At 44.0% G+C, this 27763-nt stretch overlaps 1 protein-coding gene across 3 annotated transcripts; it reads left to right on the forward strand.

Moving 5' to 3' along the window:
- Positions 1-1043: 1043 nt before the first annotated feature.
- eml2 (EMAP like 2) lies at positions 1044-27493 on the forward strand. 3 transcript variants are annotated; one of them, XM_054794497.1, is made up of 22 exons: positions 1044-1222; positions 10821-11051; positions 11473-11590; positions 11686-11787; positions 15054-15082; positions 16546-16675; positions 16761-16910; positions 16981-17050; positions 17395-17505; positions 17587-17682; positions 17746-17880; positions 20292-20391; positions 20480-20634; positions 20708-20833; positions 20921-21052; positions 21122-21189; positions 21261-21349; positions 21418-21515; positions 23836-23923; positions 23996-24091; positions 24171-24301; positions 24386-27493. In XM_054794497.1, exons 1-22 carry the CDS (start codon positions 1129-1131, stop codon positions 24509-24511), a joined length of 2475 nt encoding a protein of 824 aa, XP_054650472.1. In that variant the 5' UTR covers positions 1044-1128; the 3' UTR covers positions 24512-27493. The 3 variants fall into 3 exon arrangements, with proteins under 3 accessions (XP_054650472.1, XP_054650473.1, XP_054650474.1); XM_054794498.1 differs by lacking the exons at positions 1044-1222; positions 10821-11051; positions 11473-11590; positions 11686-11787 and adding an exon at positions 12983-13115; XM_054794499.1 differs by lacking the exons at positions 1044-1222; positions 10821-11051; positions 11473-11590; positions 11686-11787 and adding an exon at positions 13182-13896.
- Positions 27494-27763: the final 270 nt, after the last annotated feature.

Raw genomic sequence — 27763 nt, forward strand, 5'->3', positions numbered from 1 at the left:
CGCATGTCACGTGATCAAAACAACGTACGTCACGTCACACATGCGCAGTTGCCTGCTCATAGTCACCGGAAGTAGGCTTGGAGAGGTCCACGACGATTGCACTTTTTATTGCCGTCTTCCTTCGAAGTACTCTGGAATTGCCATATGTTTTGAATGAATTACAATAACAGACTAATACCACGGGTGGTGGCTGTTTTGGGGGAGATAGAAGTCCTCACAGACGGGGACCGTTGCTGCCCCCCGGTGATCAGAGTTGAGAGCTGCAGTGTTAATTGTCTATTACAACAGTGAGATAAACGCCGTCCGTGTCAAATGTACAATATCTGTTTTTACTACTTCAAACATAGTATTCTAACATATTTTCAGTTGCCACTGTGATTTATAAATCACCATTAATGTTTGTTTGAATAATTAAAGAAGTACCGTCTGGTTGATTTAATGTATAGTGTGACAGTGATTCTAAAAGCGATGCATTCCCAGCTGTAAAAGGTAGTTTAAATGTCTCACTTTAAATGTCCAAATAGTCTTGGGTGTCAATTACTACATGTGGGCCAGGTGAGACATGAATTATTCACTCGTGACGTCAATAGACTTGTCGTCTTATCACACCAGGTGAGAGACGACCCCAGCGCTTCCGGTGTATGTCTTTATGGGAAAAAAACACTCAAATTGTCACTTTTTACCTCATCGTCAACATGGGCCTGAGCAGACGGAGAAGCTTGTTGCCATGGAAACAGCTGTACGCCTGGCGGATGGGGCGAGGATGACTAATCAAGTGAACGGAAATAGTCAAGAGCTCGCTTTTCAAATTAAAAATTTGTGTTTTTGTAATTGGTAAACCAGTATGCATTATACTGAAAAATATCGCAAGGGAGCGTTTTCAATAGAAATCATCTCCACTGGAAGGCGACATATGATGACAGCAAGCTGCCTTTTCGTAGCTAACAGGCACCTAAGTGGAAATACTCTGAAAGGGCAAAGCGGGAAGTGTGTTTCGCCTCAGCTTGTAACTTGAAGTAGCGTCAATCAGTGGGGGGGAGCGGGGATTGGCAGGTAAAGGTGCGAAGTGTTAGTCAGCGTGGGGTGGACAACAGTGAGGTGACGGAGGAGGGAGGAAGAAAGGAAAGGATGGATAGAAGGCGAGAATCACAGAGGATGATGTCGTCGTGTGGAAGCTTGTACGACAGCACTAACCTGCTGCTGCAATACTGCAACAACACCGGTGAGTGGACACATCAACATGCACCACCACGCCACTCAAATGATTCAGATAAAATGTCTAAACTCCACACCAAAAACAGCCTTGATCTTTTTGTTTTGAGAGACCTGCCCTGACATTCTTTTGGAGACAGGAAATGAATGTATTCAAAAGACACAAATATTCACCGAATACCAGCAAACCGCTTAAATCCTTGGCAATGTCAATACGTGTCTTGGTTTTGTACGTGTTTTGTTTTAGTATTTTGTTTTTCAACACATTTCTTATTCTTGTCATTATTTCATCACTGCATAAGTTACAAATCTGGTGTGCATGAATTATTAGTCATAGATAAACACATTTTGTTCTACACAAATGGAATTTTAAAATGCGTGAAAACACATTGGCGGGCTGTGTAGTGCATGCCAAAGCAACAGGTGGCACTATAGCACCGAACTAAGTCGCTTTTAATGTAAACCAGGATTTACAGCGAAGTTGGCTTAACTGCTGCACGTTTTGCTGTCAAAAGACAGAATGTGTTTCAGTGTTGGGGCCAGTCATGGTACAGAATGGTTTAAGTGTTGCATTCAGTGCCCTCTGCGTGTGGGGGACATATTGAAGGGCAGGTGGCGAGGCAGCAAGGCCCACAGAGCATGTGCCAGTCAAAGGAGGTCTGAAAGCATGGTTGTTATTCAGCCTCAGCGCATGCCACTTGATACGCTGATGTAGTGTTGTGTTCAAGTGCCCACCACGGCTGCAGTAGACGGCGTTAGTGTTTGCTATTTGACACCTTCGGCTGAGAGTGAAGCATCATGAGCATCAATCATGTCCTCCTCCTTCCTCTTCTTCTTCCTCTGCCATCTGGCTTCACTGTAACCAAATACCCCCTATAGGAAGACCAACGGTCTCATTCTTAGACCACGCCCTTTGACCTCTGACTGGAGTTACTTCCCTTCTTAGCTGACGGCCATCATAGCTTTTTAGCTAGCCTCCCTAAATGATCCCCCTGAGTTAGATTCATAGTTAACTATCTCAAACGTGAAGTTATGGTTTTCTTAAAACACCAAAAGATATATTTGTTCCACTTATATGTTCTTATTTATTTAATTAATGTCCGAAAATGCTTTGTTATGCAAAGACGTTTGCATAACTGGTGCTGATTAGTGATGTGTTGGTCGTGAACGAATCGGCTCTAAGAGCCGGCTCTCTGGAATGAACGACAGGAGCCAGTTCACATGGTCAGGAGTCGATTGGGAGCCGATTAGTTTTTTAGTCGTATTTTTTTCTGTTAAAGGAGAATGTCATTGGTCAAGATGTGTGGCGGCATCTCTGTGTCCACACTAGCAGGGGGAGGGGCAGGGTTAAACACGCTGTGGTGCTCTTAGAGCCGATTCGTTTGTGAGAAATTTACATGACGAGATTTGACCTATTTTGACCTAATTTGTCTGTTGATGAGTCTTTGTTTTTGTATTTTATTTTTTTTAAATTCTAGCCTTCAATTGGTGAGTTTTAGTAGAATGATTGAATTTTGAGTCATTAATGTTTACATTTTCAGCTAAATTATTATTATTTTTTATCAAGAGCTCATTTCTTCCTTAGAGTGGTACAAACTAGCGGTGGGCCATACTGCTAATTTTGATATCAGTACGGTACCAAGTAAATTCAGGGCCAGTATTACTGATAAATTTTACTCCAAATTTTTGTAGCTCATTGAATGATTTTGTGGTTTTGCCTTTTAATTTGTTGATCTTGATTTATAATCGGGACAAAGATTTTAGGCAAAAAACATTTTTAGCAAATGTATTAACATATAATAATATTAGGGCTGTCAACGGCGGTAACTAATTAATTTCATTAATTACGTTCAATTTTTTAGTATAATTAACGCATGTGCACCAGAACAGGCACGCCTCTCTGTTGTGACGGCAGACGGATCATCATGAGCACAGTTGAGCACATAGCACAATGGAGCACAATGGAGCACAATGGAGCGTTCCTACACAGTCACAGAGAGTCCGAAACTCTTTTCTAACTTCATTCTGGCCTGAACACATCAACAGCAGTACAATTCCAACACCATATACTTTATGTATCTCCAACACACACGTCTCTGGTCCGTTCATCCTGGCAGCGACTCTTCCTCATTGTCATTACAAGAACGCGAGATGCTTTCAGAGACACTCCGAACATCATAAAAATGGCTTAAAAATGCGTGTGTGCGTGTAAATAAACAGGAAGTTAAAGAAAAACATGAAGTGGATATTCTTATCACTCACTTCGTAACTCTTAATTCGGATGTACAATTTGCTACATTTTGGTATGCTGGAAAATACACTGAAAACAAGTAAATTTATTTAAAATTACCTTATGTCTTTGGACGCAGCCCCTCATTGCTCATAATAACACGGTTTAAAGTGTGATTAAACTTTTCTGCTTCTATGAAAGAGACTGGTGTTACACAAATAGATTTTTAGACTTGTGTGGTGTCTTTTAGCTGGATTGACATATTCAGTTCATTTGGAGCTGTTATCCATCCATTTTCCTCCGCAATCCGGGTCCGGGTCGCAGGGGCAGCAGTCTCAGTCGGGAAGTCCAGACTTCCCGGTCCCCGGCCACCTCCTCCAGCTCCACTGGGAGGACATCTCACCAGGGAGGCGTCTGGGAGGCATGCGGACTAGATGCCCGAGCCACCTCAACTAGCTCCTCTTGATGTGAAGGAGCAGCGGCTCTACTCTGAGCTCCTCCAAGATGACCGAGCTCCTCACCTTATCTTTTAGGGTGAGTCGAGCCACCCTACGGAGGAAACTCATTTTAGCCGCTTGTATCCACAATATTGTTCTTTCGGTCACAAGCAAAAGCTCATGACCATAGGTGAGGGTGGGAACATAGATCGATCGGTAAATTGAGAGCTATGCCTTCCGGCTCAGCTTTCTCTTCACCACGACGGTCCGGTTCAGCGATGGCAATACTGCAGAAGCTGCGCCGATCCGCCTAAAGACCTCACGCTCCAACATTCCCTCACTTGTGAGAGAAATTCTGTCCATGAAAATTATGAACAGAATCGGTGATGAAGAGCAGCCTTGGCGGAGGCCAACGTTCACTGGAAACAGGCTTGACTTACTGCTGGCAATGTGAACCTGGCTCCTGCTCCGGTTGTACAAGGATCGAATGGCACGTAGTAGCACGCCACCAATCCCGTACTCCCGGAGCACCCCCCACAGGACACCGTGAGGGACACGGTCGAATGCCTTTTCCAAGTCTACAAAGCACATGTAGACCGGTTGAGCAAACTCCCAAGTACCCTCCAGTACCCTTGCAAGGGTGTAGAGCTGGTCCAGTATTCCGTGACCAGGACAAAAATCACATTGCACCTCCTGTAGCCGAGGTTTGATTAACGGTCGTACCCTTCTCTCCAGCACCCTGGAATAGACTTTCCCAGGGAGGCTGAGGGGTGTGATCCCCTATAGTTGGAACACACACTCCGGTCACCTTTCTTGAAAAAGGGGACCACCACCCCAGTCTGCCAATCCACAAGTACTGTTCCCGACTTCCACGCAGTGTTGAAGAGACGTGTCAGCCAAGACAGTTCCTCAACATCCAGAGCCTTCAGGAATTTAGGGCGAAACTCGTCCACTCCCGGAGCTTTGCCACTGGAGTTGTTCTGTCATTTATCTTTCTGTTCATTAAATACAGTCAAAAATTTTATATTTCAGACATAGTTGATAATGGTGATTAATCATGATTAATTCATTTTAACACTGTAATTAATCTGATTTAAAAAAATAGCCATTTGACAGCCCTAATTAATATAAGTACAACAATATAAGATAACAATATAATACATGATAAAAAAATATTAACAATACAATTGATTCTCTTTTATTAAATACAATTGTGCAAAATAAGCAAAAACTGCTATTGGCTGTTATGAATTTTTTATTTTTTTGGCCCCAAAGTCCTCCTCCAAATATTGCACTGGCTATGTAAATATGCTGGCTGCCCCCTAGTGGTGGCCCAATAGTTTGCTCAGATCGATTTTTTTTTTTTTTTTTTGTTTTTTTTTCAGAACAATTACCTCTCAGTAGGCAATAAGAAGTTGTGTGTTTGTGCAAACATGTAAATGATGTGTGTGTAGCCCTGCAGCATTTTCGTGGGGGTGACTGGTACTGATTCTGCTGCTGCCTCCATCCCTTTCGTTTTGTCAACAAGACAGAAGAGGAGGCGCGGGGCTTAAAGGAGTAGTGGAGGAGGAGAGGAAAGGATGGAAGGGGAAAGTGGGCGTGATCAATGTGGGGGAAGCCTGAGGGAAGGGCGAGAGAGAGAGTGAAAGAGTGACCAAGCAGACAGGGCGGGGCCGGAGGGAGCAAGGGGATTGTGCTGAGTGGGCAAGCCGCCTCTCTTGACTGTTGCTCTGCGGACTGACCATTTGATTGACAGGAGCAGGATGGCAGGTAGGCCAGACTAGCCCCACCTTCATCATCCTCATCATCCTCATCATGACCATCAACGTTTCAGCATCACTCTCAATCTTCATCCCATTGTGTGACCTCCTCCTCATCTTCCTCCTCTTCTGTGGTCATTTCTCTGCTTCCTGACAATGATCATGTGACCTTATCTCTCTCTCTGTGTGTGTGTGTGTGTGTGTGTGTGTGTGTGTGAGATTCAAGGGCAAAGTGTAGAGTACAGTAGCTCTGTGGTAGTATATACTGTCCTCCTCTGCATCCATCTTTCTATGTCATACTGAGTCATGCTAAAGGCTAACAATGTTCTGTTTGTAAGGCAACCACACAATTTCAGTTTTGGGACACAAATGTCAATGTGCACTCATTGGACACTTTATTAGGTACATTAATGAACTGCCTTTTTAGAGCTTACAGTATTGTGCTTTCACAACTGTTTAATTTTATATTGTTTAATAAATAAATAAATATATATATATATATATATATATATATATATATATAGTTTAATACTTTGGCACTCTTTTATACAGTTAAATAACTTCTAATAACAAAGTATTCATTACAGAAACAGGAACGTTTAGACGTGTGAGGTGTGGAAAAATGACAAAAATTCCTGCAGACACACTCCAAAATGACCAAAACTCTTCCCAGAAGAGTGGAAGCTGTTTCTTCACTTTTCACTTCCTGGAGGTGTCCTAGTACTATTGTCCAAGTATTGTATATAAGTTGTACACTAATTAAAATATGTTGTGTCAGTAACGATTAATAGAGTAATCGGTTATGCCCTAGACCAGGGGTCTCAAACTCAGTTTGACTGGGGCCGCTGGAGATAGGGTCTGGGTGAGGCCTGGCCGTATGAAGTATTGGGAGTAGGGCTGGGAATCTCGGGGTACCTTACGATGCGCGATGCATGGCTCACCATAAACATAATATCTCCATACAGTGGGGAAAAAAATAAATCATAGTTTGTATTTTGCTGCATTCAGCTGTGATAGGCTGCAGCTTACCCGTGACCCTAATGAGGACAAGCGGTATAGAAAATGAGTGGAATTTTTGCAGCATATTTTAAGCAGCAATGCAGCCAAAAAGGAGACTTTTCGTACAACAAGTGTAAACAGGATTTTAGTTTAGATGTCTGACAAACATTAAAGCTATTTTAAACTCATTAGGAAAACATCGCTCAAGTAGATCAACTCTATAAAGTAGAAGCAAAACAAAAATACATATTTTGTGTAGTATGGCAGTAGTGATGCATTCATTGGAGAGAGACAGAGAACAACCCTGATAATGTTGAACAGCACGACAATGTAAAACGTAAACTAAACACACATATACACAAACACACACCACAGAAAAATGAACGTTTCTCTTACTAAACACAGCGTGGTGACAAACGAGGTGGTTGTGCATGTCTGTCGTATTTTTGTCAGACACTTCTTCCATACTGCAAAGTCCTTGTCCAGCATTGTCTCGTCCATGCTGGAAAAGTCAAAGTGAGTCCACACTTTTAACTGGCGTGTCTTTCCATTCCTGGCCAATGTGTTATGTGCCATTTTTTTGTAATATTTTTTTCTTCTGCTTTCATTTCTTCTTCTTTTGTGGTTTCCACACAGTTTTTCTGCCGCTGTCACGTAGAGCTCCTAGATGACATGTAAAATGCTCACTCGACTCACTGAGAAGGAACAGCAATGCAAGTTTACAGCGGTTATATGTAGGGATGTCCGATAATATCGGCCCACTGATATTATTGGCCCGATATTGGCACAAAAATATTGGTAATATCGGTCAATGTCGGTATCATTTTTTTCCCTATGATAAAAGCCGATTAAGTGCCACAGGCAACATTGCTGTCACCATAACAGTCAGCATGCAGCTTATACTTGAGCTGATGTTTTGCTTAACCGTGTTTGGGGTGGCAGGACGTGGCGGGTTGTGAAAACACCGCTAACGGTGAGCGTAGACATACAGTATATATGTAGACGCTGCATCGAGCGCTGAGCCATACTGGATGGGGCAAGAGTCGGAGCAGAGAAGATGCCTCATTCATGTGCTGCAAAACAATTCCCAGGGAATAACATTTCGCTGGTAAGACTTAACAATTACCTTTGATAGTTTTTGGCCCATGGACTGCATCATTTGGCCATTATAACATCATTTTGGGAGCATAATTTGCAGACGTTGTGGAAAACACTGTATTCCCGCGCACAAGTCATTCATTCATATTTCTATGGCAGCCCTCACCAAATGGCGGACCTCGGACCGGATCCGGACACAGTGATGGCGCTTTATGGACCCGTGACCAATTGAACTGAATGGGAAATATAATAACACATAATCATGTTAGCGGACTGATCGCAGCGGCAGTTTGTGGGCATAATTACTTCAGTTATTATGGTTAAGGTGACAGCAAACACAGTGACGTCACTCAAAATAAGCCAATGAAATTGTTTACTTGCTGTGAACCATCCATCCATCCATTTTCTATGCCTCTAATCTTCGAATAGGACCATGGCTTTGCTCAAAAGTAAGAAGTTGATGGAGAAAACCGAACATTGAAAAGTGAAAGGACGGCCCAATATAGTTGCGCCCAGTATGAGACGACTACACGAGTCGTAGCTAGGGATGTCCGATATTATCGGCCACTGATAATTATCGTGCCGACACTGGCAGAAAAAAGTGATATGGGCCAACATTGGTATAGTTTTTTTTTTGCGTACAATAAAAGCAGATACAGAACTTTTAGCGCCAAGGTCTCAAACTTGCAACACTGCGGAACTTGCTGGATCATGTTAATAATTATTAATAATAATAGTTAATAATGTGCTGCTCACAAGTCTGTGAAAATAGGGTATTTTTTAAGGTGTTTTTTAAAGAAAGACCTAAAAAAAACATCACTCAGCAACGTAATAGGTAGATAACAACAGACAAGACACTACCAACGAATAATGCAGAATAACCGACAACTATGTGAGCTCCAAACAGTACCGCAAAGCACGCTGGGAAACAGCAATCGCTGCTGTCAAAACCACATAAGTAGATGCCGCTTCGCTGAGCCATACGTCAGCGCCGCCGCCACATTTGGATGTGGCAAGGCTGCGCTGTAAGCGAATACTTCATAAAACGCCTTTCTACAAAGAAATTAAAGTTAATGCCTTTCGTTTATACATTCTACTTGTCACTGACAGTATGACACAAAGCTAATGTGTTTTTTGTTCAGATTGACCTACATTGGATGTGTTTTTGGAAATAGTGTGTACCCCCCTGCCCTGCATGGATTTAAAGTGACAGTAGCAGCATAGAGAATGTTTGAAGGAAGTGACAGGTCTGAACTGGTGCTGCATTGTTCGTCCTCTTTATCCCCATCCATCTTCATGCCGTTATGGAAATAATAACGCTGCTTCCTGTCTCATTTCACTGCCAGATGTGATACCACAATGGTTAACTCGTCACTTGTTTGGTTTTAATCATCCATAACGACTTTCATGTATGCTTCTGTGTTGTGAGTTAAATTACGCTTATGCCGAATAAAGTTTTTAGTGTAATCTGCTCATGTGGGCCACAGATTAAAAATGCACATTTTTGTCTCATTAATCCTCTTTTCCGCTGCTGATGTCATCGTGGCGGATGATCAGACAGGAAGCACGAAGGACTGGATGGCGCGAGAAGTTGGAAAAACAAGAAATACTGTCGCCGGTTCTGTTCACAATTTTCATGGACAGAATTTCTAGGCACAACCAAGGCGTCGACAGTCCAGTTTGGAGGTCTTAGGATCTTGTCTCTGCTATTCGCAGACGATGTGGTCCTGATGGCCTCAACATGTCTGTGATTACAAGCTTGTTGTGTTTGCAGATACATATAATTATACTATTACATTTTGACCAGTAGAGGGCACTGTAGGACTGCGGATAAAAGTTGTAAAGACCAACTAGGCTTGTTATTCTACACCACCCACAGAACAAAGCTGTGCTACTATACAGTATATACGGCAGCTTTAGTTCATCAGGAAGTAACGGGAAGTGACGGTGCGACGTCACGAGCAGGAGAGCTAGGCTGAGTGCTAGCTGTGAGTGTCGAGAGAGTTGGGAAGTGTGTGGATGTTGGCGTGGATGTAAAGTCCTGCAGTGTTCTCTGCTGTTAATAAAGCGATTAAAGTTCATCGGTGACGTGAGTCTCTCCTTCCCCACAACAAGGGGCATTATAGTATTGACCAGTGCACATTGTCTCACACCAGGAAATAAACGGTGTCACTGTCTGCAACAAGCTCAAAAGAAGACGGCTTTTTTATGTGGAACAACTGACAGTTTGTGTGGATCTTGTGAATGATTGTGACTGAGCTAGGACTCAGTAATTAAAGTCTACACACGACGGTTTCATTGGTTAAAAAACAAAACTTTTTGTGCATGAAGCTTCTGCTTGAGTCGGTATTTTGGCCGCTATATGCGGTCAGATATTGATCAAGGGAGACAAAATGGGTGGCCGCTGGCTGCATTAGACAGGTGACTGCTATACACAGGGTCTATAACACGTACATTTTCTGCGGGGGATTTTTCAGTGGCCGCTAAGACAGGTTTGACTGTACTTAAAATTTTTGAAGCTTTATTTTGGACTTTTGGATTTGACTACTCCGCAGCCAGTGTTTTCCCCACAGGATTGCAATCTATATGTGGTGTTGGGTAGTGGGAGGGCTGGATGACATCACCATCTATGTGTGTGGACGTGTGCGACATTAGCTCATGTTTTTAAATCTTATTTTACATGAAGGTCTTGACCTACGGGTGTTGGTTTCATTTTGTGCAGGGATAGAGGCCAGCGTTGGACGCGAGTGTGCATGTTGCACATGACATTAAACACACAACCTTGTAAAAGTCAAGAGTTGCTTCTCGTTTTGTTACCCGCATGCAAAGTCTTAATTATTCATTTATATTGTTAAGTTTCCTCTCAGCTCTCCTTTCAGCCTGGGAGAAACCTAAAACCTCAAACACTACATGGACAAAAGTATTGGGACAGCTCCAGGAAGTAGAACGTGACAAAACTGTGTGTCCATTGTTCTTTCCCACCAAACTCCTCCGAGCATCCCTTTATGGCGCTTGCTTCGTGCACGGGGAACAGAAAGCGGCCTTCAAAAGTTGAAAGCGTACAAATGCTAACGTGTCTTGCAGATGACACGATGTCGGCGGGCAGCAACATGGACATGGAGGACCGCGTGTCCCACCTGGAGCAGAAGCTGCAGCTCCAAGAGGACGAGATCCAGCTGCTGAAGGCCGCCCTGGCCGACGCCCTGCGACGTCTGGGCTACTGCGAGGAGCACAGCCTGGCCTCGCAGGCATCGGGTGCCCACGCCGCTGGGAGGCGGTCTCTGGGAGGAGCAACTGCGACCCCGCCTACCAAGGGTGAGTAGGAAGTGGGCGGGGCCTGCCTTAAAACTACTTAGCTATTTGACGTTTACATGTTGCAATAGCTTGACTGCCATCATTTTTGCAGGGGTTTCCAAAGTGCGGCCCAGGACCGCTTTTTTTATTGGCACACAAAAAACATATATTTGATATCTAAAAATATCAAAGTGACCCCTTGCATTTTTTAGTATTTCTGTATGCAGCCCTTGGTGGAAAAAAAGTTTGGACGCTCCTGATTTTGTGTGTTACCAAGTATCCTACAAGACCAATTCCAGTCCGAAAAAGCCAATAATTAGATTACTACTAGATTACTCCCAATAGATGTTGGAAAATAAGTTTTTTTGACGTAGCGTGAATATTGAACTGCTAGCATCCCTGCATTAGCACCCTTAGCGCTCACGCTAGCTTGTGCCGTCAGTGCGTCAGCTGCTGCAGACTCTTCCCTCAAAGCCGCTGAGCAATGGCTACGTGCAACACAAACGCCTCCTGTCCTCCCCCTCGTCTCCAAAGAAGGACGTCTTGCAGTCCATCAAAAGGTATACTTCATGCACTAAAGGATAACGTGGGTGACTTGGAATATGCAGATTTAGGCTGGTTTATGACGTCGTGTGTCTCTTGTCCCCCGTCCCAGAAAGAGCATGTCCACAGAGCGCCTCACGCTGGTCAGGAGGGAGGCGGCAGCAGAGAGTCGAAGTCGAACTACCTCCTCCAGCAGCTCCTCAGGTGGCAAAAGGTAATTAATTGACTTTTGCACCACATACCGTGGTGTTTATTTGCACATAGCGTAGTTTATTTTGTGCCTGACGGTATGTGAGGATGTTTAGGGTGAAACCTGTGTCCATAGTCCAAGTGCAAGTCCTCCATGTTCTTCTTATTATTAAAAAGTGCCTGTCAACTGTAAACTACTGTCTAGTTACACAACATTAAATGTAGAAGCACTGTGAAGTAGCCAAGTTCCAGAGTCAGTGAAGGCAACACTCTGGTCACTTTGCTGCAAACCAAACGTGTGTGTGTTTTTTATTTCTACTTCCTGTTTTCCTTTTTGTCCTTCATGCTGTTTTAATTATGTCAGCACAAATCTCCTCCTCCTCCTCCTGACTTGGTAACTTCTCAGTATCACACACTGTGCCTTTTACAGAAACAATAATGCTCATTTTTGAGACGTGCTGATTGAACGGTGTATTTGTAATGCTGCGGTTACCTCCAAAACATAGTTATCTTCATTCATTATTAGACTTTTTGCATTGGATGTCATTGGATTGTGCAGCTTTCCTTCCATCACATTTCTAGTGGGGGGCCGGGGGAGCGATCCAAATATTGATAGTATCGAAAGCAAGTTTGGCATCAGCATAGGATCGACACTAGTGTGATTAGATTGATATTTTTCATTTCTCTTCTATGTTTATTTAAACAAATATCAGTAGTTTGGTGGTGTCTTTTGTGGTGATCATATTGTTACATTGTTGGTATTGTTATTGTTAAGTTGCTAACAAACTCAAGCAATACGTTTTTGGAGACAGGAGGGCTTTAGGGGCGAAAAGCCATAGGAGTTGGAATAGAATAGGACAGGAATGAAAGCCAATAGTATTCGTCTCTTTGTTACCTATTTAATATTTATTACATTTATTTATAATTTATATATGTATATTTGATTTTTTAAATATATTTCTTATTTATTAATTTATTTTAACATGTTTAAAATATGATTTGATGATTTATTGCTATATTGTGACTAATCAGCACATTAAGGTCAAAATCATTCTGTGAGCTTGAAAAATGTTCCTGTAAAAAGTATCGGTGTCTGCGATACTGGCCCTGTATTTACTTGGCGTCGGCTCGATACCAAAATGTGCAGTGTTGTCATTGGAGAAGGGGGCCGGAGGAGGAGGCGGGGCTGCACGCTGGGGAAGTGTGCTGTGATTGGCTGCCAGCAGCATAAAAGTTAGCAGCAGGGTGAAGGAGGAAGTGTGAGAGTGTGTATGTGCGAGTGTGTGTGTTGCTGAGGGACACAAAAGGTGTTTTCTTCTAACGGACGCTCGCAGACATGAAGAGATCCTCCAGGTAAACTTTATTCCACTTTATCAAGTACAGAAATAAATATCTGCAACCGGTGTGGCTAGTAAATAATAAGGTATAGTTGAAGCTTGATGGAAGTTATTGTCCATAATGAACCAGGGTGCGATTTTTAACATTGTATTACATTGTGCTGTCATAGCAACACAACACAACAAGTAGTTTTATATGTTCATGTTGGTGTTGTTCGTACTTTAGAAGCCTCGTGTGTGCATGATTGATACACGCTGTGGCTTGTTAGTGTGCAGACAAATGCAGCAAGAATGCATGAAGAGAAATATCCCTTTAAGAGGCCGGGTTGTGTTGCATTCAAGTGTCCAATGGAGCATTGGTTGTGATGGTTGTCACACGTCTAGTAGGGTGAAAGGAGCTCATTCTAGCATTCGACCAGCCAAAAGGTCTCCGCAGTGTCCCAGCAGCAATTGAGGAAGTGTCAGATGAAGATAGACACACAAATATGTATAGTGTATGTATAGTGTACCAATCCAATCGGCTTTATTTCACATTTAAATGTTTAATATGTAGCAATAAACAATGATTTGAGAAGTAGATGGTGTCAAAGCAGACACGAAGGGCTGGCTGTGGGTGGGTGTGGTTTGGTAGGTTCTGCTGAGCTTGCACTAATCGCATTAAATTGATTAGAGCTTCTGCTGTGCGCTCAGTGTTGTTTTGTCGTCAACGCCAGCAGCATTTCTCCTCCTGCTCCTCCCCATACCGCATCCACCAACTTTGACATCAGAAAGCATTTCAGTCTGACTGGATGCGTCCGGTGAGACTTTTAATGCGCTTCTAATGGACTCACAGTGGAGAACCACAGTTTGGACCTCAAGGAGCTCCATTAGCTGCAGTCTGTCTGCTTGTGTTGTTGTTGAGCTCCTGTTGTTATCATGATGATGATGATGGTGTGCACATATTAGAAGACTGGGACCATATGAAATGACTTCTCGTGTTTAATTAAAGTTATGGTGTAGTTTATTTGCAACATGCATACCAAAGTGACACTTAAGAGCATATGGCAGGCGATTGGTTGCTTCGTGCATCCATGCATGCAACAGTGGCTTCTGGTTGGCTTGTCATGTCAATGTGGTCCCGCCCACTTGAGTCAGCGCCCACTGACTTGGGCCAAGTTCACAGAATGTCCTCCTCTAATTACTGGCCCCGGGTGCTGGCCCGGTTCATTGCAGAGTGTCCAGGAGACAAACAGGCCTTTGTGTGCTTGTTGGGTTGGCTGCGGTCATTGATGGCCTTCTCGGCAGCGTGTCCATGGAAACCACCAGAAAAGGCAAACAAGCCTTTGGTCTGGCTATTTGGTTGACGCCGTCCTTTTGATTGACACTCCTCCTCGTCTTACTTTTATGTTCATGACATGTTTGTGCTGTGGTGTTTCTCACATTCTCTTTGTTTGTCTACCTGCCAGGTGTTTCACGCCTGTTTGCGTTCTGTCAGCTGACATCCCATCATAGCCAGTCTCAACACTGCAGGCGTCACAATCCAGATTCTAGCGTGACAAATGAATGTGAACGTACTTTGTAATTTTTTACACTGTGGCTTGCTCCCATGCTAAATACACATTTGGCTATCATGCTGGAGGCTAAACTGACCTGCTTGTGTGTGTTACATTAGTGGTCTGCGCTACTGTGTTTAAGGACGTGCTGTGAGGCGTGCTCTGCAGGTGTAAGAGGAGCCACTAGAGGGCAGAGAGCAGCATCACGTTCCTGCAATCAGCAGCTGAAATGCTGTGGGGTTTTGTTTAAAATGACGCATTTACTGTAAAAACTCATTTCACTAACATTTCCATATTGGGGAATGGCAATCTGGGAGTCATTCAGAAGCATTTTTTTTTAAATCTTGTAACATTATGACCCTTTTTATGAGGGTTAGAATAAAGATTATTTTATAATTAAAGTTATTTTTTTTGTCTTTCAGTAAATCCAAAGAATGCACCTTCAATGCAGGTAAGAGCCTCTGTCCGTATCGCCTTGTTGTTGTTTTTGTAAATACGACTTTACTGCAGCACTTTAGTTTGTACACAACCTTGTGTGTCCGCTTTGAGAGCATGTAATACAACATAGACGGGGGGGGTTACAGTCCGAGAACACCAGCGAACAGTGGGGGAAAAAATTAGACTAATGGAAACGCCAGGCTCACTCCTCCCCCTCCAAACCCTCCTGCTAGCCTGAGACATTGGCATTCTTCTCCAATTTTGGAACATTTGCAATAAAAGTGACTGTTGTAGCCCACCAATTTGTTTCAGTTCCAGTAACTCTCACCTCACGACAAAGGAGGCTAAATCAGAACGCAGCAATGTGCCTGCTCACACAACAGCATTGCATGTTGTGGCTCAAAATCAGCCTTTGCGACCTCAAAATGAAGGCACAAATATAACTCCATAGATGTGCACCTCCAAAAAACGCTGCTCATTAGCACTGACTGTTGTAATGCAGCCCCTCTCCCCTCAACCACCATCGCTTCGCTCGCCCACGACACTGAGCCAACAAGCCAAATAGCTTTGTAGTTTGCTCATAGAGCCCACGCCACAAGCCCAACCCCGACGAAGAGCCACAAAAGTAGGGATGCCCAAAGTGCGGCCCAGGGGCTGTCTGCGGATTGTGGCTAATTTGTCATTGCATCCCTGCAGAAACAAAATAAAATTGAAAAAATGGTAAAAATAGAGCAAAAGTCACAATGACAAAAAGCTGAAATGTTGACACCAACAACCAATAATAACACAAAGCTTTGTATTTTAATACAAAGCATTAAATATCCGTCACTTTTTCAAATTAATATATGTATAGATCTTATAGAACAACTTGTAGATTGCAGGATCACGGTCGAGACCAGAGATCTTGGGCTCCAAAAGGTTGGTGACCACTGATATAAATGCATAAAAGCATAATCCAGGTCCTGGATTATGCCTCACACTTCACACGCATTTGAAATTGTAAAACGTATAGGCGCTCACTACTAACTAAAAGCTACTAACTACTCGCCTTTTAGCCTGGTCGTCAGGCTATAACTGCTCCAACCGAGTTTCCGTCTCCTGTGGCGGCGCCTCCATCTCCCTCTAAAGCGACTAGCCGCAGTACGCGGCTCCACAGGGTCCTCCCGGCGAGCAGTCCGAGATGAAGCAGGTGTTCCTCCAATGCTGCGCCTACATAATCCATACTGCTTGCCTGTTGTAATTCCAGTAAGGGCTCACCATCATATATTAACTTGTGCTCAGTTTGCTGCACGTTGTGAGGCTGGTTTGCAAGAATGTCCACTGTACTCCACTGCTGCCTCAGCCACATTGGGGGCCGCCGTCTTATGCCTACGTTCCGGACCTTGGCTCGATTTTCCAGGACCCTTTTAACTTTCAAGTGGTTAGCCTCTGGATGTTATTGTGACATGAACATCCCTCTGATCCCTTTCCCCGCAGAGGACGGCTACGTGAGGATGTTCCTCCGAGGTCGCCCCGTCACCATGCACATCCCAGACGAGCAGCGGGCCGATTACAGCCTGGAGAACAAGGTAGCGGTACCTGACCGCAAGCTGAAACTGGAGTGGGTGTATCCTCCAAGCGGTAGTTTACGTATAAAAGTCCGCGTCGGCACAGAAAAGCATGTTTGCCTTCCCTAACCGGGCCGTGAGCAGGTACGGCTACCGAGGGCGGGACTGTCGCTCCAACCTGTACCTGCTGCCCACTGGAGAGATCGTCTACTTCAACGCCTCAGTGGTGGTTCTGTACAACACCGAGGAGCAGCAGCAGAGGCACTACCTGGGACACACAGACGACGTCAAATGGTGATAAAGACCTGACCCACACGTTCATACACACTGTGGACGCGTGAAGTAATGAAGATTCTCTTCTTAGCCTGAGTGTGCATCCTGACATGGTTACCATAGCAACAGGGCAAGTGGCCGGAAATACAAAAGATGGAAAGGTACACAAAACATACACACACAAACTAACGAGGTGTTGATATTCTGTCAGGAAATTCTTGTGCGAGCGTTGAGGGATGACGTCGCCAAGTAATGGTCGTGTCATCACAGCACCTCATAGCAATGTTCAGATACCACGTGGATCAATAACGAAAGATCTCAAACAAGTAACACATTTTGTTCTTTGATTTATGATGCATTCAAGACTGTGGGGGAAGTTGGAAAAAATCCAACTTGGTCCGTTTGTTTGAATTGTTTGGTAGCCGTCACGCTATTTCCATGCTAGACTGTATTTCCTTGCGTTAGCATGTAGCTTTGTGTCACTGACTGACTGTGGGAACTGCAGCTGCTGGCTCCTCACGTTCGTGTCTGGGACTCGGTGAGCCTCAACACGCTCCATGTGCTCGGGATGGGCGTGTTCGACAGAGCTGTCACCTGCGTGTCTTTCTCCAAGTCGGTAAGTGGCGCCCCCTGGTGTGCACTGTAGCCACCTGTAAAGCCTTCGGGACGATCCACTAAAGTCCGGTGTCGTCCTCAGAACGGAGGCAGCTTCCTCTGCGCCGTGGATGACGCCAACGACCACATGCTGTCAGTCTGGAACTGGCAGAAGGAGAAGCAAGTGGCCGACGTCAAGGTAGCATGACCTCTGACCCCCGTTCCACCTCTTCAGAACATTTAACCCTCCCTCCTCCTTCAGTGCTCCAATGACTCCGTGCTGGGGGCTGTCTTCCACCCCATGGACGCCAACCTGATTGTGACTTGTGGAAAGTCCCACATTAACTTCTGGACGATGGAGGGAAACACGCTGGCTAAAAGACAAGGACTCTTTGAGGTGACCACACCGACACAGCCTATTAGTAAAGTAATATGCATATTTAAGCACATTTTACTGATTTTTTTTTGCCTAAATTAAGCATTTTCAAGCATAGAAATGGCAAAATTAATAAAAATCAAATACAGTACGTATAAGGCATTCTGAATACGCATTGTAGTATATGCAGTATTCTACACTGGTCACTAGGTGTCAGTAATGTTACTGCAATGTTGGGTGAGACACACAAGCACCAGACTTGATCGCCGGAACATTTTTGTGTGTGTGTGTGTGTGTGTGTGTTTTTAGTACTTTTTTAGCTTCTTACCTTGTCCTCCTTTTCCACTCCATTTGAAACACTAAGTTTAGAAAAAATAAATTGGAGGCTGACTAGTTAGCTTGGTAGCTTGCTATATGCTATGAGCGATGGCCGTCTTTTATGTCCTTGAAGTGTTCTGTAGCCTGTGCATTGGTGGCAATGTGGAGTGTAAAGGTGATTATAGGGGTGTTACTTTATGTCTACTGGGCTCTAATAATGGTAAAAAAAAAAAAAAAACCATTTAGAAACAGTTTTTCTATGCTCTAACTATAAAAGTATTCTGTTTATTAATATTGAATCCTACCTTGCGGAAATTCACTTATCACAATCAGGTCTGGAACCAATTAACCACGATGAATGAGGGATGAGTGTATTGGATAGTTGGAGTTTTAAGGTGACTATAGGGGTGTTATTTCATGTCTAGAGGGCTCTAATAATGTTAAACTGTATTTAGAAGGTTGTAAACAGGTGTTCTATGCTCTAGCTGTGAAAATATTCCATGTATAAATAAGGAGTCCTACTTTACGGAAATGGACTCATCACAGTTGGGTCTGGAAACAATTAGCTACCCACAATAAACGAGGGATCACTGTAGTTCATTACATTTAACTTTGCTGTTTGCTACATTTGTACATGATTTTTTGAATGATCTTATACTTGCATTCAAAATTCTAAAATGCAATACAAACATTTTTTACACACCAAGGATAGATTTTAGGTTTTTAAAGAAAACTGCACATTTTTTGGAATATTGCCCATCATCCACGATCCTTGTGAGACATGAACACACATGGCTTTCTCTTTTCTGTGCGTTCTAAAGATATAAAAACAGATAAAGAGACAGTATTACTGCATGTATGGAACCCACTTATTCCGCCTATAAAGCCTCAAAAAAGCCCCAACAACGCTGTATTTACATATAACGTGACCTGCGTATAACCAAGCTACAGCGACGTTGTTGTTGTTGTTGTTGTTATTATTATTATTATTATTATTATTATTATTATTATTATTATTGTTAACATTGTTACGCCATTCGAACTACGTTACTGGCGCACTGACACAGAACACACAGCGGCTAGCTTGACCACACAAACGCCTGCAGTACGTCCCGCTCAAAACGCCTCAGACCACGACAAAAAAGGTTACATATTTGAGCTGACACCACTGCTGCTGTATTTCTGAGTTTGGAAAAGTTAACGCTAGGTGTAGGCCTTCATTTCTATATTGATATGTGAAATCAATGCGCCGAGTACTTCGAAGTTCCGGTAATGCTCACAATGGCCAAAATACTGTAAGTATTACATGTTATCATGAATGTACCTGTTACCACATGCTTGTACATTCATGTCTCACATAAGGATTGTGGATGATGGGTAAAATTTTAAGTGGGGTGATTTTAGACCCAATGTGTTGAAGCAGTACAGTGTTCTCTCTCTACATCACGGTTCACCTTTCGCGGATTTGCTCTTTCCTGGATTTTTTTATGTGCCATTTTGCATGTTTTTTTAACGTCGTATGAACGTGCATTGTGTTGTGAGTCCTTGTGGTGTATTAGAGTGATCTATCGGTGCTCTGTTGCATGTGTCTGTTATTGTATTTACTATTGCTACCAGTAGAGGGTGTTGTATACTCATGTGAGAGATGAAGACGTGTCCAGATGTGTTGGTTGTCTCAGTAAATATAGAGCCACAACAGTCCTGATTGGTTAAGTGAGAACCCGCCCATTGTCTTCTGCGTTCTGATTGGCTGTAGATCATTGTCAATCAATCTCCTTCACGCAGGACTGCCTGTTTCCCGTCGTATGGCCGGTAGCTGCTAGAGATCATACATGCTGAATGAAGGCAGAAGTTACACAGCTCTAGGGCGCCTAAGTCAGTGAACTCACCTGAACACTAAAAACTACTCTGGACCCCAAAAGGTTAAAATAGAAGATGAATGGTCAAATTGTCGAAAAGGAGGTGCAGCATGGACAAGAAAAGTTTACTTATGATGGAGCCTTGAGGTACTTCACATGTTTACTCTGAGATTATTTTTCCATTTTGTCCCCTGAATGAAAAACTTGTTCTTTTTTTGTCCCCTGATTGAAAAACTTGTTCTTTTTGTTCTGAAGAAACACGAGAAGCCCAAGTATGTGTTGTGTGTGGCGTTTGCGGAGAATGGAGACGCCGTTACTGGAGACTCCAGTGGAAACATCTACGTCTGGGCCAAAGGTGAACGTCCTATCTCCTCTAAGTATGACACAAAAAATATTATACGCTTATGTTCTGATTGGTTGGTTGTGTTTTAATTAATGAGTAGGTGGTAACCGGATCAGTCAAGTGGTGTCGGGGGCACACGAGGGCGGCATCTTCTCCGTATGCGTTCTCAAAGACGGAACCATGGTGTCTGGTGGCGGGAAGGACCGCAAGGTGGTCCTGTGGGACCGCGACTACAGGAAGCAGGCGGAGATGGAGGTCAGGCTTCTCTCACTTCTTTTATATTCAATTAAAAATACTTTATTTTGTTGTTGTTTTTGCTTGCATCCAGGTGGGTGAGTCGTTCGGCCCGGTCCGGGCTTTGACAGAAGGCAAAGCAGGCGAGCTCTTCATCGGAACCACCAAGAACGCCATTCTTAGCGCCGCCTTCCCTGACACTATGAAGGCCATCGTGCAGGTGCACACTTTTAAAGGAATAAATGACACGTTGGGGAGATTCACTGCATTTTGTTGCAATAAATAAAGGTGCTATGTTGTGTCCCAGGGGCACACAGATGAGCTGTGGGGTCTGGACGTCCATCCCTCCATGGAGCAGTTTGTCACGTGCTCCCAGGACAAGCAGGTCCATCTGTGGGACACCAACTCCCATCAGCCCCTGTGGACCAAGACCATCGAGGTGATGAAGATGATGGAAGGAACACCATGGCTGGAAATGTCTCCTAAATGTGACTTTGTTGTGCTGCAGGATCCTGGGAGGTCTGCAGGGTTTCATCCAAGCGGGGCGGTTCTGGCGGTCGGGACCATGTCTGGAAGGTGCGTCTCTACTGTCGCTTGCTGGATTATTACTTTCTGTTTGGACACATGCACTTCCTGTTGCGTGGCAGGTGGTTAGTTCTGGACACGGATACCCGGGACCTTGTCTCCGTGCACACGGACGGCAACGAGATCATCTCCAACGTGAAGTACTCGCCAGGTGAGACTGGAAAGACTTCACCTTAGCGTTCTACGCTAACTCTGGCTCTAACTGTGGTCTGGCGGCAGATGGCAACTTCCTGGCTGTGGCTTCGCACGACAACTTTGTTTACATCTACGGCGTGACGGAGAACGGACGCAAGTACAGCCGCGTGGGCAAATGCACCGTAAGTGTGTCTTCATGTTTCATTACAGGCCAGTGTGGTGTTACTTGAGTTAGAAGTCGGTGCCTTCGTCATTGTAGCGTTGTTCTTGGAAATAATGGCCTCCAATGTCTGTATGTCTCTCTCTTCCTGCTGTGGTGCAGCATAGTGAGCATGACTGATGTAGGCAATATGTGTCTTACAAATCCTGCACTTCCACACTGACACCTAAATACTGCGTGTACAATGCATTTAGTTCCCGGGGGCGCAGATTTTGACAGTGTACTCGAAATTGATCACTGGCATTGTGCATTTACCGTAAATAACGATCCGGAGGCCCTCTTATTTATTTGTTGTTATACACAGTATACAGTATATTCCACAACTTTTCTTGCATTTTTGAGGGCCTTAAAGGGATAGACGGGGATTTTTGACATGAAGTTGTATGACATCCCTATCAGCAGTGCAGTGCATCAACAGTGACTTACCGCCCATTCCGTCCCGTGAGCTGAGCTGTGGTTGGATTTTGGTGAAGAGAAATGTGGTTCTGGTTAGTTGGTGGGGCCACTTAAGGAAAGAGTTTGGCTTCTCAAAACAATATGCGTTGAAAAGAGTAATTTGCAAAAAATGCCACAAATGCCAAAAATGATGTTCTCTCCCGTCGTATCACTGCACACTGTCACCTGTCCATTGTTGTGTGTGTGTGTGTGTGTGTGTGTGTTCCACAGTGCTTAGATGCGCGGATGAAGACGCGAGTGTAATGGCGAGCGATTGTGAGGTCTGATTTTATTTTTTTAATTTTTTTTTTCAAGGAAACATTTTTTTTATGTAAATGTATTACTTCTTTGAACGCATATTGTTTTTGAGAAACCAAACTCTTTACTTAAGTGGCCCCACCAACTAACGGGAACTACCTTCCTCATCACCGAAGTCCGACCAGAAGTCTGCTCATGGGACGAAGTGGGGGGGTAAGTCAATGTTGATGCACTACACTGCTGATGGGGATGTCCTTCAACTTCATGTCAAAAAATCTCAACTATCCCTTTAACATGCATCAAAACTTGCAAGTGCGTCAGGTTCGGCGAAAATTTTATATTTCAGGGGTCCCAAACACGAACCCCCAAAACTGACTCAGTAGCGCCACCTTTACATTTTGAAAAAATTCGCCTCTGCCACCAGTTTCACAGGTTGCCACAAAATTGAGTAGTGACATCAGTCACGACACGATGCACAAAAAAAGTCTTAAGCGCCCATGTTCCAAAACAAGCAGGAAGTCATCCATTTTTGTTTCTGGCGGTGATTTTGGCCGAAAACTAGGGGTTGTATTTCAACAAACTAGTCCTAAGCACTTTGGCCAAATGAGCTCAAATGAAAATCATGGATATTAGACAGACAGGTGATGTTATATTGGGAAGGATTTTAGGATGTTTACTAAAATGTGGGCGGGGCCTGGCAACAAACTTTGATGCTCAATCTGACAATTCGCCACTAGACTCTAAATATTTGTAATTGGTACATATGATGAGGATGACACCTACATAGGTCACTTCTTGAATTTGTCTCAGCGCCACCCAGTGGTTACAGGAACTGGGATGCGCATGCGATCCGACTTACGTGAATCAAGGCTGCTCACCACTTTAACTTTGTTTCACTGATTGTCACCAAATTTGGTGGAGATATACAGTATGTCTTGACAGGACCGTCAAAAAAGTACTCACGATTGCAAACAAACAGGAAGTTGGCCATTTTGGGCCAGAATCAGGAGACTTATTTTGATGCACGCCTCTGAAGGACTTTGACCAAATGAGCCCGAATCAAAGTGATGCGTGCTTGACAGATGGACGATGACAAAAAGCAAAGCATTTTAGCCTACGTCATAGGATGTGGGCGGGCATCGTGACAAACTTTGATGGCTGATCTGACGATTGGCTACAAAAATGTGAATGGTAATAACTGCTCCTCAAGGTCAGATCTTGATCTTAATTGGTGCGTATGAAGATGATGACACCCCCAGGCTATGTGTAGGTCACTTCCTGAATTTGTCACAGTGCCGCCCAGTAGCATCAGGGAATGGGGAAAAAAAAAAGTTATTTGGGGGCATGTTCAATGCTGCTTACAGCTTTAATTTACGTTAGTCCCTCCCCTTCCGTTACATAGCTAAGATGGCAATGATTGAGGGTGTTTAGGCTCCATTGCTGCACACTCACCATTTGGGCGTGTAAGTGCCCCATTGGTACACAGCTATAGCCTATTAAAGTGAAGAGAGACATTATGCTGTAAAAGTGCCACTGGTGACACCTCAAAGGTTCTGAATGAGAATGTGGGTCTCCCTGGTACTCCTCAGGGTCACTCCAGTTTCGTGACCCACGTGGACTGGTCTACAGACAGCCAGAACCTGGTCACCAACTCAGGAGACTACGAAATCCTCTTCTGTAAGGTGTCCCACATTGAAAACGTCCTCTGTGTCCCCCGTGTGTGTTGCTAAACGAGTTGTTTTTGTCCAGGGGAGGCGCCCAGTGGCAAACATGTGACCAACATGGACGCGGTGCGAAACCTCAAGTGGGCCACTTCCACGTGCACTTTGAGCTTCAACACCTTTGGTACGTCTATTGATAATATATCAGAATTCTTCCTTTTATTATCATTGTGTGTGTGTGTGTGTGTGTGTGTGTTTGTCAGGAATCTGGCCCGATGGCGCAGACGGCACGGACATCAATGGTGTGTGCAGGTCACATGACGAATCCCTGCTGGCCTCGGCTGACGATTTTGGCAAAGTGCACTTGTTTTCATTCCCCTGCTCTCAGCCCAGGGTGAGTCTCAGTCACTGTTAGCATGCTAACATGCTTAAGACCGTTTCGTACTTCGCATCTGATGTTCTTGCCTCTCCCTCATAGGCGCCGGGTCACGAGTACGGTGGCCACAGCAGTCACGTGACCAGCGTCGCTTTCCTGCACGACGACAGCCGCCTCATCTCCACCGGCGGTAAAGACACCAGCATCCTGCAGTGGGTGGTTGCCTAGGCAACACCTCCCCCGTCAAGCCGCTAGCTCAGCCTCCTGCCCACCAGGGGGCAGCACCTCCTCCGTGCCTGCACTTAACTAAGACAGACATTACGCTGGATACTATGAATGTTTGACGCCTTTATTAATCTGGTGAATGAAACAATATTTAATGTAACACATACGACGTCGCCGTGAACTTTAGAATTAGCGCTAACTGTGCCTGAACTCCATCCTGTCCACCGAGGTATTTAGTTTCATATCACATTGTTAGCATTTTAATGACGCTTTAGTGGGATTGCTGCTTGAATCCCATCGCTAAATGTGTTCCATCCTCTGACCGAAGCTCGGAAGTGTGCTGTGACGCCACGCAAGCGTCCTTCAGGTCATCTTCACACCTCCTACAAACTGCTTCATGTCCCGTTGGTGCGCGCTAGGCCCGCTTGCCTTCATGGAGAATCTTCTTCAGGTCTAAAATAATAATGTTGAGTGTCAAACGGTACACCGTGGCCGTTTTGCTTGTGGTTGCTGTGTTTTTTGGGCACTGGGTGGCGCTGCAGTGCAATGATTGCATGAGCTCAGCTGCCCTTCTTCATAGAAGCTGTTAACAAGGTCTATTAGAGTTAATATATACTATATAAATACATATGTATGTCATGCAGTATATCTGAGTGGCTGTGCTATTTTAATATTTTACACTTATTATTATTGTTGTAATGATTGTGATTGTAGGCATGTCACATGTAGTGATTGACAAACTGCTTAGCTTTGTTTGGCTTTCTGATTTGTTAATAAAGTTTTTACCCAGTCGTGGACTAAAAAAAAAAACTAAATGAATCCAGCACAAAGAAGGAGACCTCAAAGATAAAATATTGTCGAAGTCGTCGTATGAGTAACATTACAGAAAAAAGTTGAAATATGACAATGTTTGGTAGAAAAAAAGTTGCGATTTTATGACTTTTATTATCTTATTGTAATGTAAGTATTGTATATTATGACAATTTAGGGACCACATGGTGACCGAGTGGTTAGCACGTTGGCCACATGGATTGGGAAGACCTGGGTTCCAATCTCCGCTTGGAGTTTGCATGTTCTCCAAAAAAAACAAACATGCATGTTTGGTTAATTGGTGATTGTCCATCGGTAAGAATGTGAGTGTGAATGGTTGTTTGTCTATATGTGCACTGCAATTGGCTAGCGACCAGTCCACACCCCGCCTTTCGCCCAAAGTCAGCTGCGATAGGCTCCCGCATACCCCCGCGACCCTAATGAGGATAAGCGGCATAGAAAATAGATGCATGACAATATAGCCATAATACTGTATTTGGAGGGAAGAAAGTCGAAGTCGTACACCGTGGCCGTGTTGCTTGTGGTTGCTGTGTTTGTTGGGCACTAGGTGGCGCTGCAGTGCAATGATTGCATGAACTCAGCTGCCCTTCTTCATAGATGCTGTTAACAAGGTCTATTGGAGTCGTTATATGAGAACAAATTTGCGGTTCTTATGACCGTAACATTACAAAAAAAGTTGAAATGTCATGAAGATAATTACAAATTTGGTAGAAAAAAATGGTGATTTTATGACGTTTATTTCGTAATACTACAAAAGAAGAAGCTGTAATACACCCCTGATCAAAATCTTAAGACCAGTTGAAAAATTGCTAGAATTTGCATTTTGCACATTTGGATCTTAACGAGGTTTTAAGTAGAGCTACAATATGGAAAAGCAAGAAGGGGGAGTGAGACAAGTTTGGAACTTGTAATTTAAACAAAAAAATAAAATAACTGAAATAGGCTGTTACTCACCTGATCAAAAGTTTAAGACCACAGGCTATAAAAGCCAAAATCTGCTCAAAATGTTCATTCACACTGCCATGCCCTCCTGATGGCGAAAGCTAAGAAGCTTTGTCTTTTTGAACGTGGTGGGATTGTGGAGCTGCATAAGCAAGGCCTCTCGCAGCGTGCCATTGGTGCTGAGGTTGGGAGTAAAACAGTCATTCTAAGTTTTTTGAAAGATCCTGAGCATTATGGAACAAAAAAGTCAAGTGGTAGACCCAAAAAAATCACACCTGCACTGAGCCCATCAAGACACAGGGCGGTCTTCCACCCACATTAAGGCCCTTACTGGTGCCAACTGCAGCGCAATAACCATCAGACGGCATCTGCGGGAAAAGGGTTTAAAAAAACAAAAAAGGAATTCAAAGACCTCGTCTCCTTCAACGCCACAAAACTGCCCGTTTAGACTTTGCCAGGGAGCATCAAACATGGGACATTGAAAGGTGGTAAAAAGTTTTATTCTCTGATAAGAAAAAATGTAACCTTGATGGTCCAGATGGCTTCCAACGTTACTGGCATGACAAGGAGATCCCACATGAGATGTTCTCTACCCAGCATAGTGGAGGGGGGTCCGTCATGATGTGGGGTGCCTTTTCATTCAGTGGAACACTGGAGCTTCAGGTGGTGCAGGGTCGTCAAACGGCGTCTGCTTATGTGCAGATGTTGCAGCGGGCATCCCTCATGACTGAGGGCCCTCGTCTGTGTGGTAACAGCTGGGTTTTTCAACAGGACAACACTGCAGTTCACAACGCTCGCTTGGCCAAGGACTTCTTCAGGGAGAATAACATCACTCTTTTGGACCATCCTGCATGTTCCCCTCATTTAAATCCCATAGAGAGCATTTGGGGATGGATGGCAAGGGAAGTTTATAAAAAATGGCCATCAGTTCCAGACAGTTGATGCCCTTGGTGAAGCCATCTTCACCGCTTGGAGCAATGTTCCCACTAGCCTCCTGGAAACACTCGCATCAAGCATGCACAAAGCAATTTTTGAAGTGATTAACAAGAACAGAGGAGCTACTCATTACTGATTCCTACTGAGAACATTTTTTGTTCTGGTTTGGAGAGTTTTTTGTTATTTTTTGAGCGATCGTCTTAAACTTTTGATCAGCTGATAAACAGCCTAATTGAGTTTCATTGTTGTTTTCAATAAATTACTTTTTCAAAATGTTTTTTGTCTCACTCCCCCTTCTTGTTTTGCATATTGTAGCTCTACTTAAAAGCTCATTAAGATCCAAATGTGCAAAATGCAAATTCTAGCAATTTTTCAACTGGTCTTAAGATTTTCATCAGGAGTGTATTTATGACATTATGACATCATCTTCTACCACTTACCCGAGGTCGGGTCACGGGGGCAGCAGCCTAAGCAGGAACCCTAGACTTCCCTCTCCCCGGCCACTTCGTCCAGCTCCTCCCGGCGGATCCCGAGGCGTTCATGTCT

Source organism: Dunckerocampus dactyliophorus, chromosome 12 (assembly GCF_027744805.1).
Source record: "Dunckerocampus dactyliophorus isolate RoL2022-P2 chromosome 12, RoL_Ddac_1.1, whole genome shotgun sequence".
Lineage (NCBI taxonomy): Eukaryota > Metazoa > Chordata > Actinopteri > Syngnathiformes > Syngnathidae > Dunckerocampus > Dunckerocampus dactyliophorus.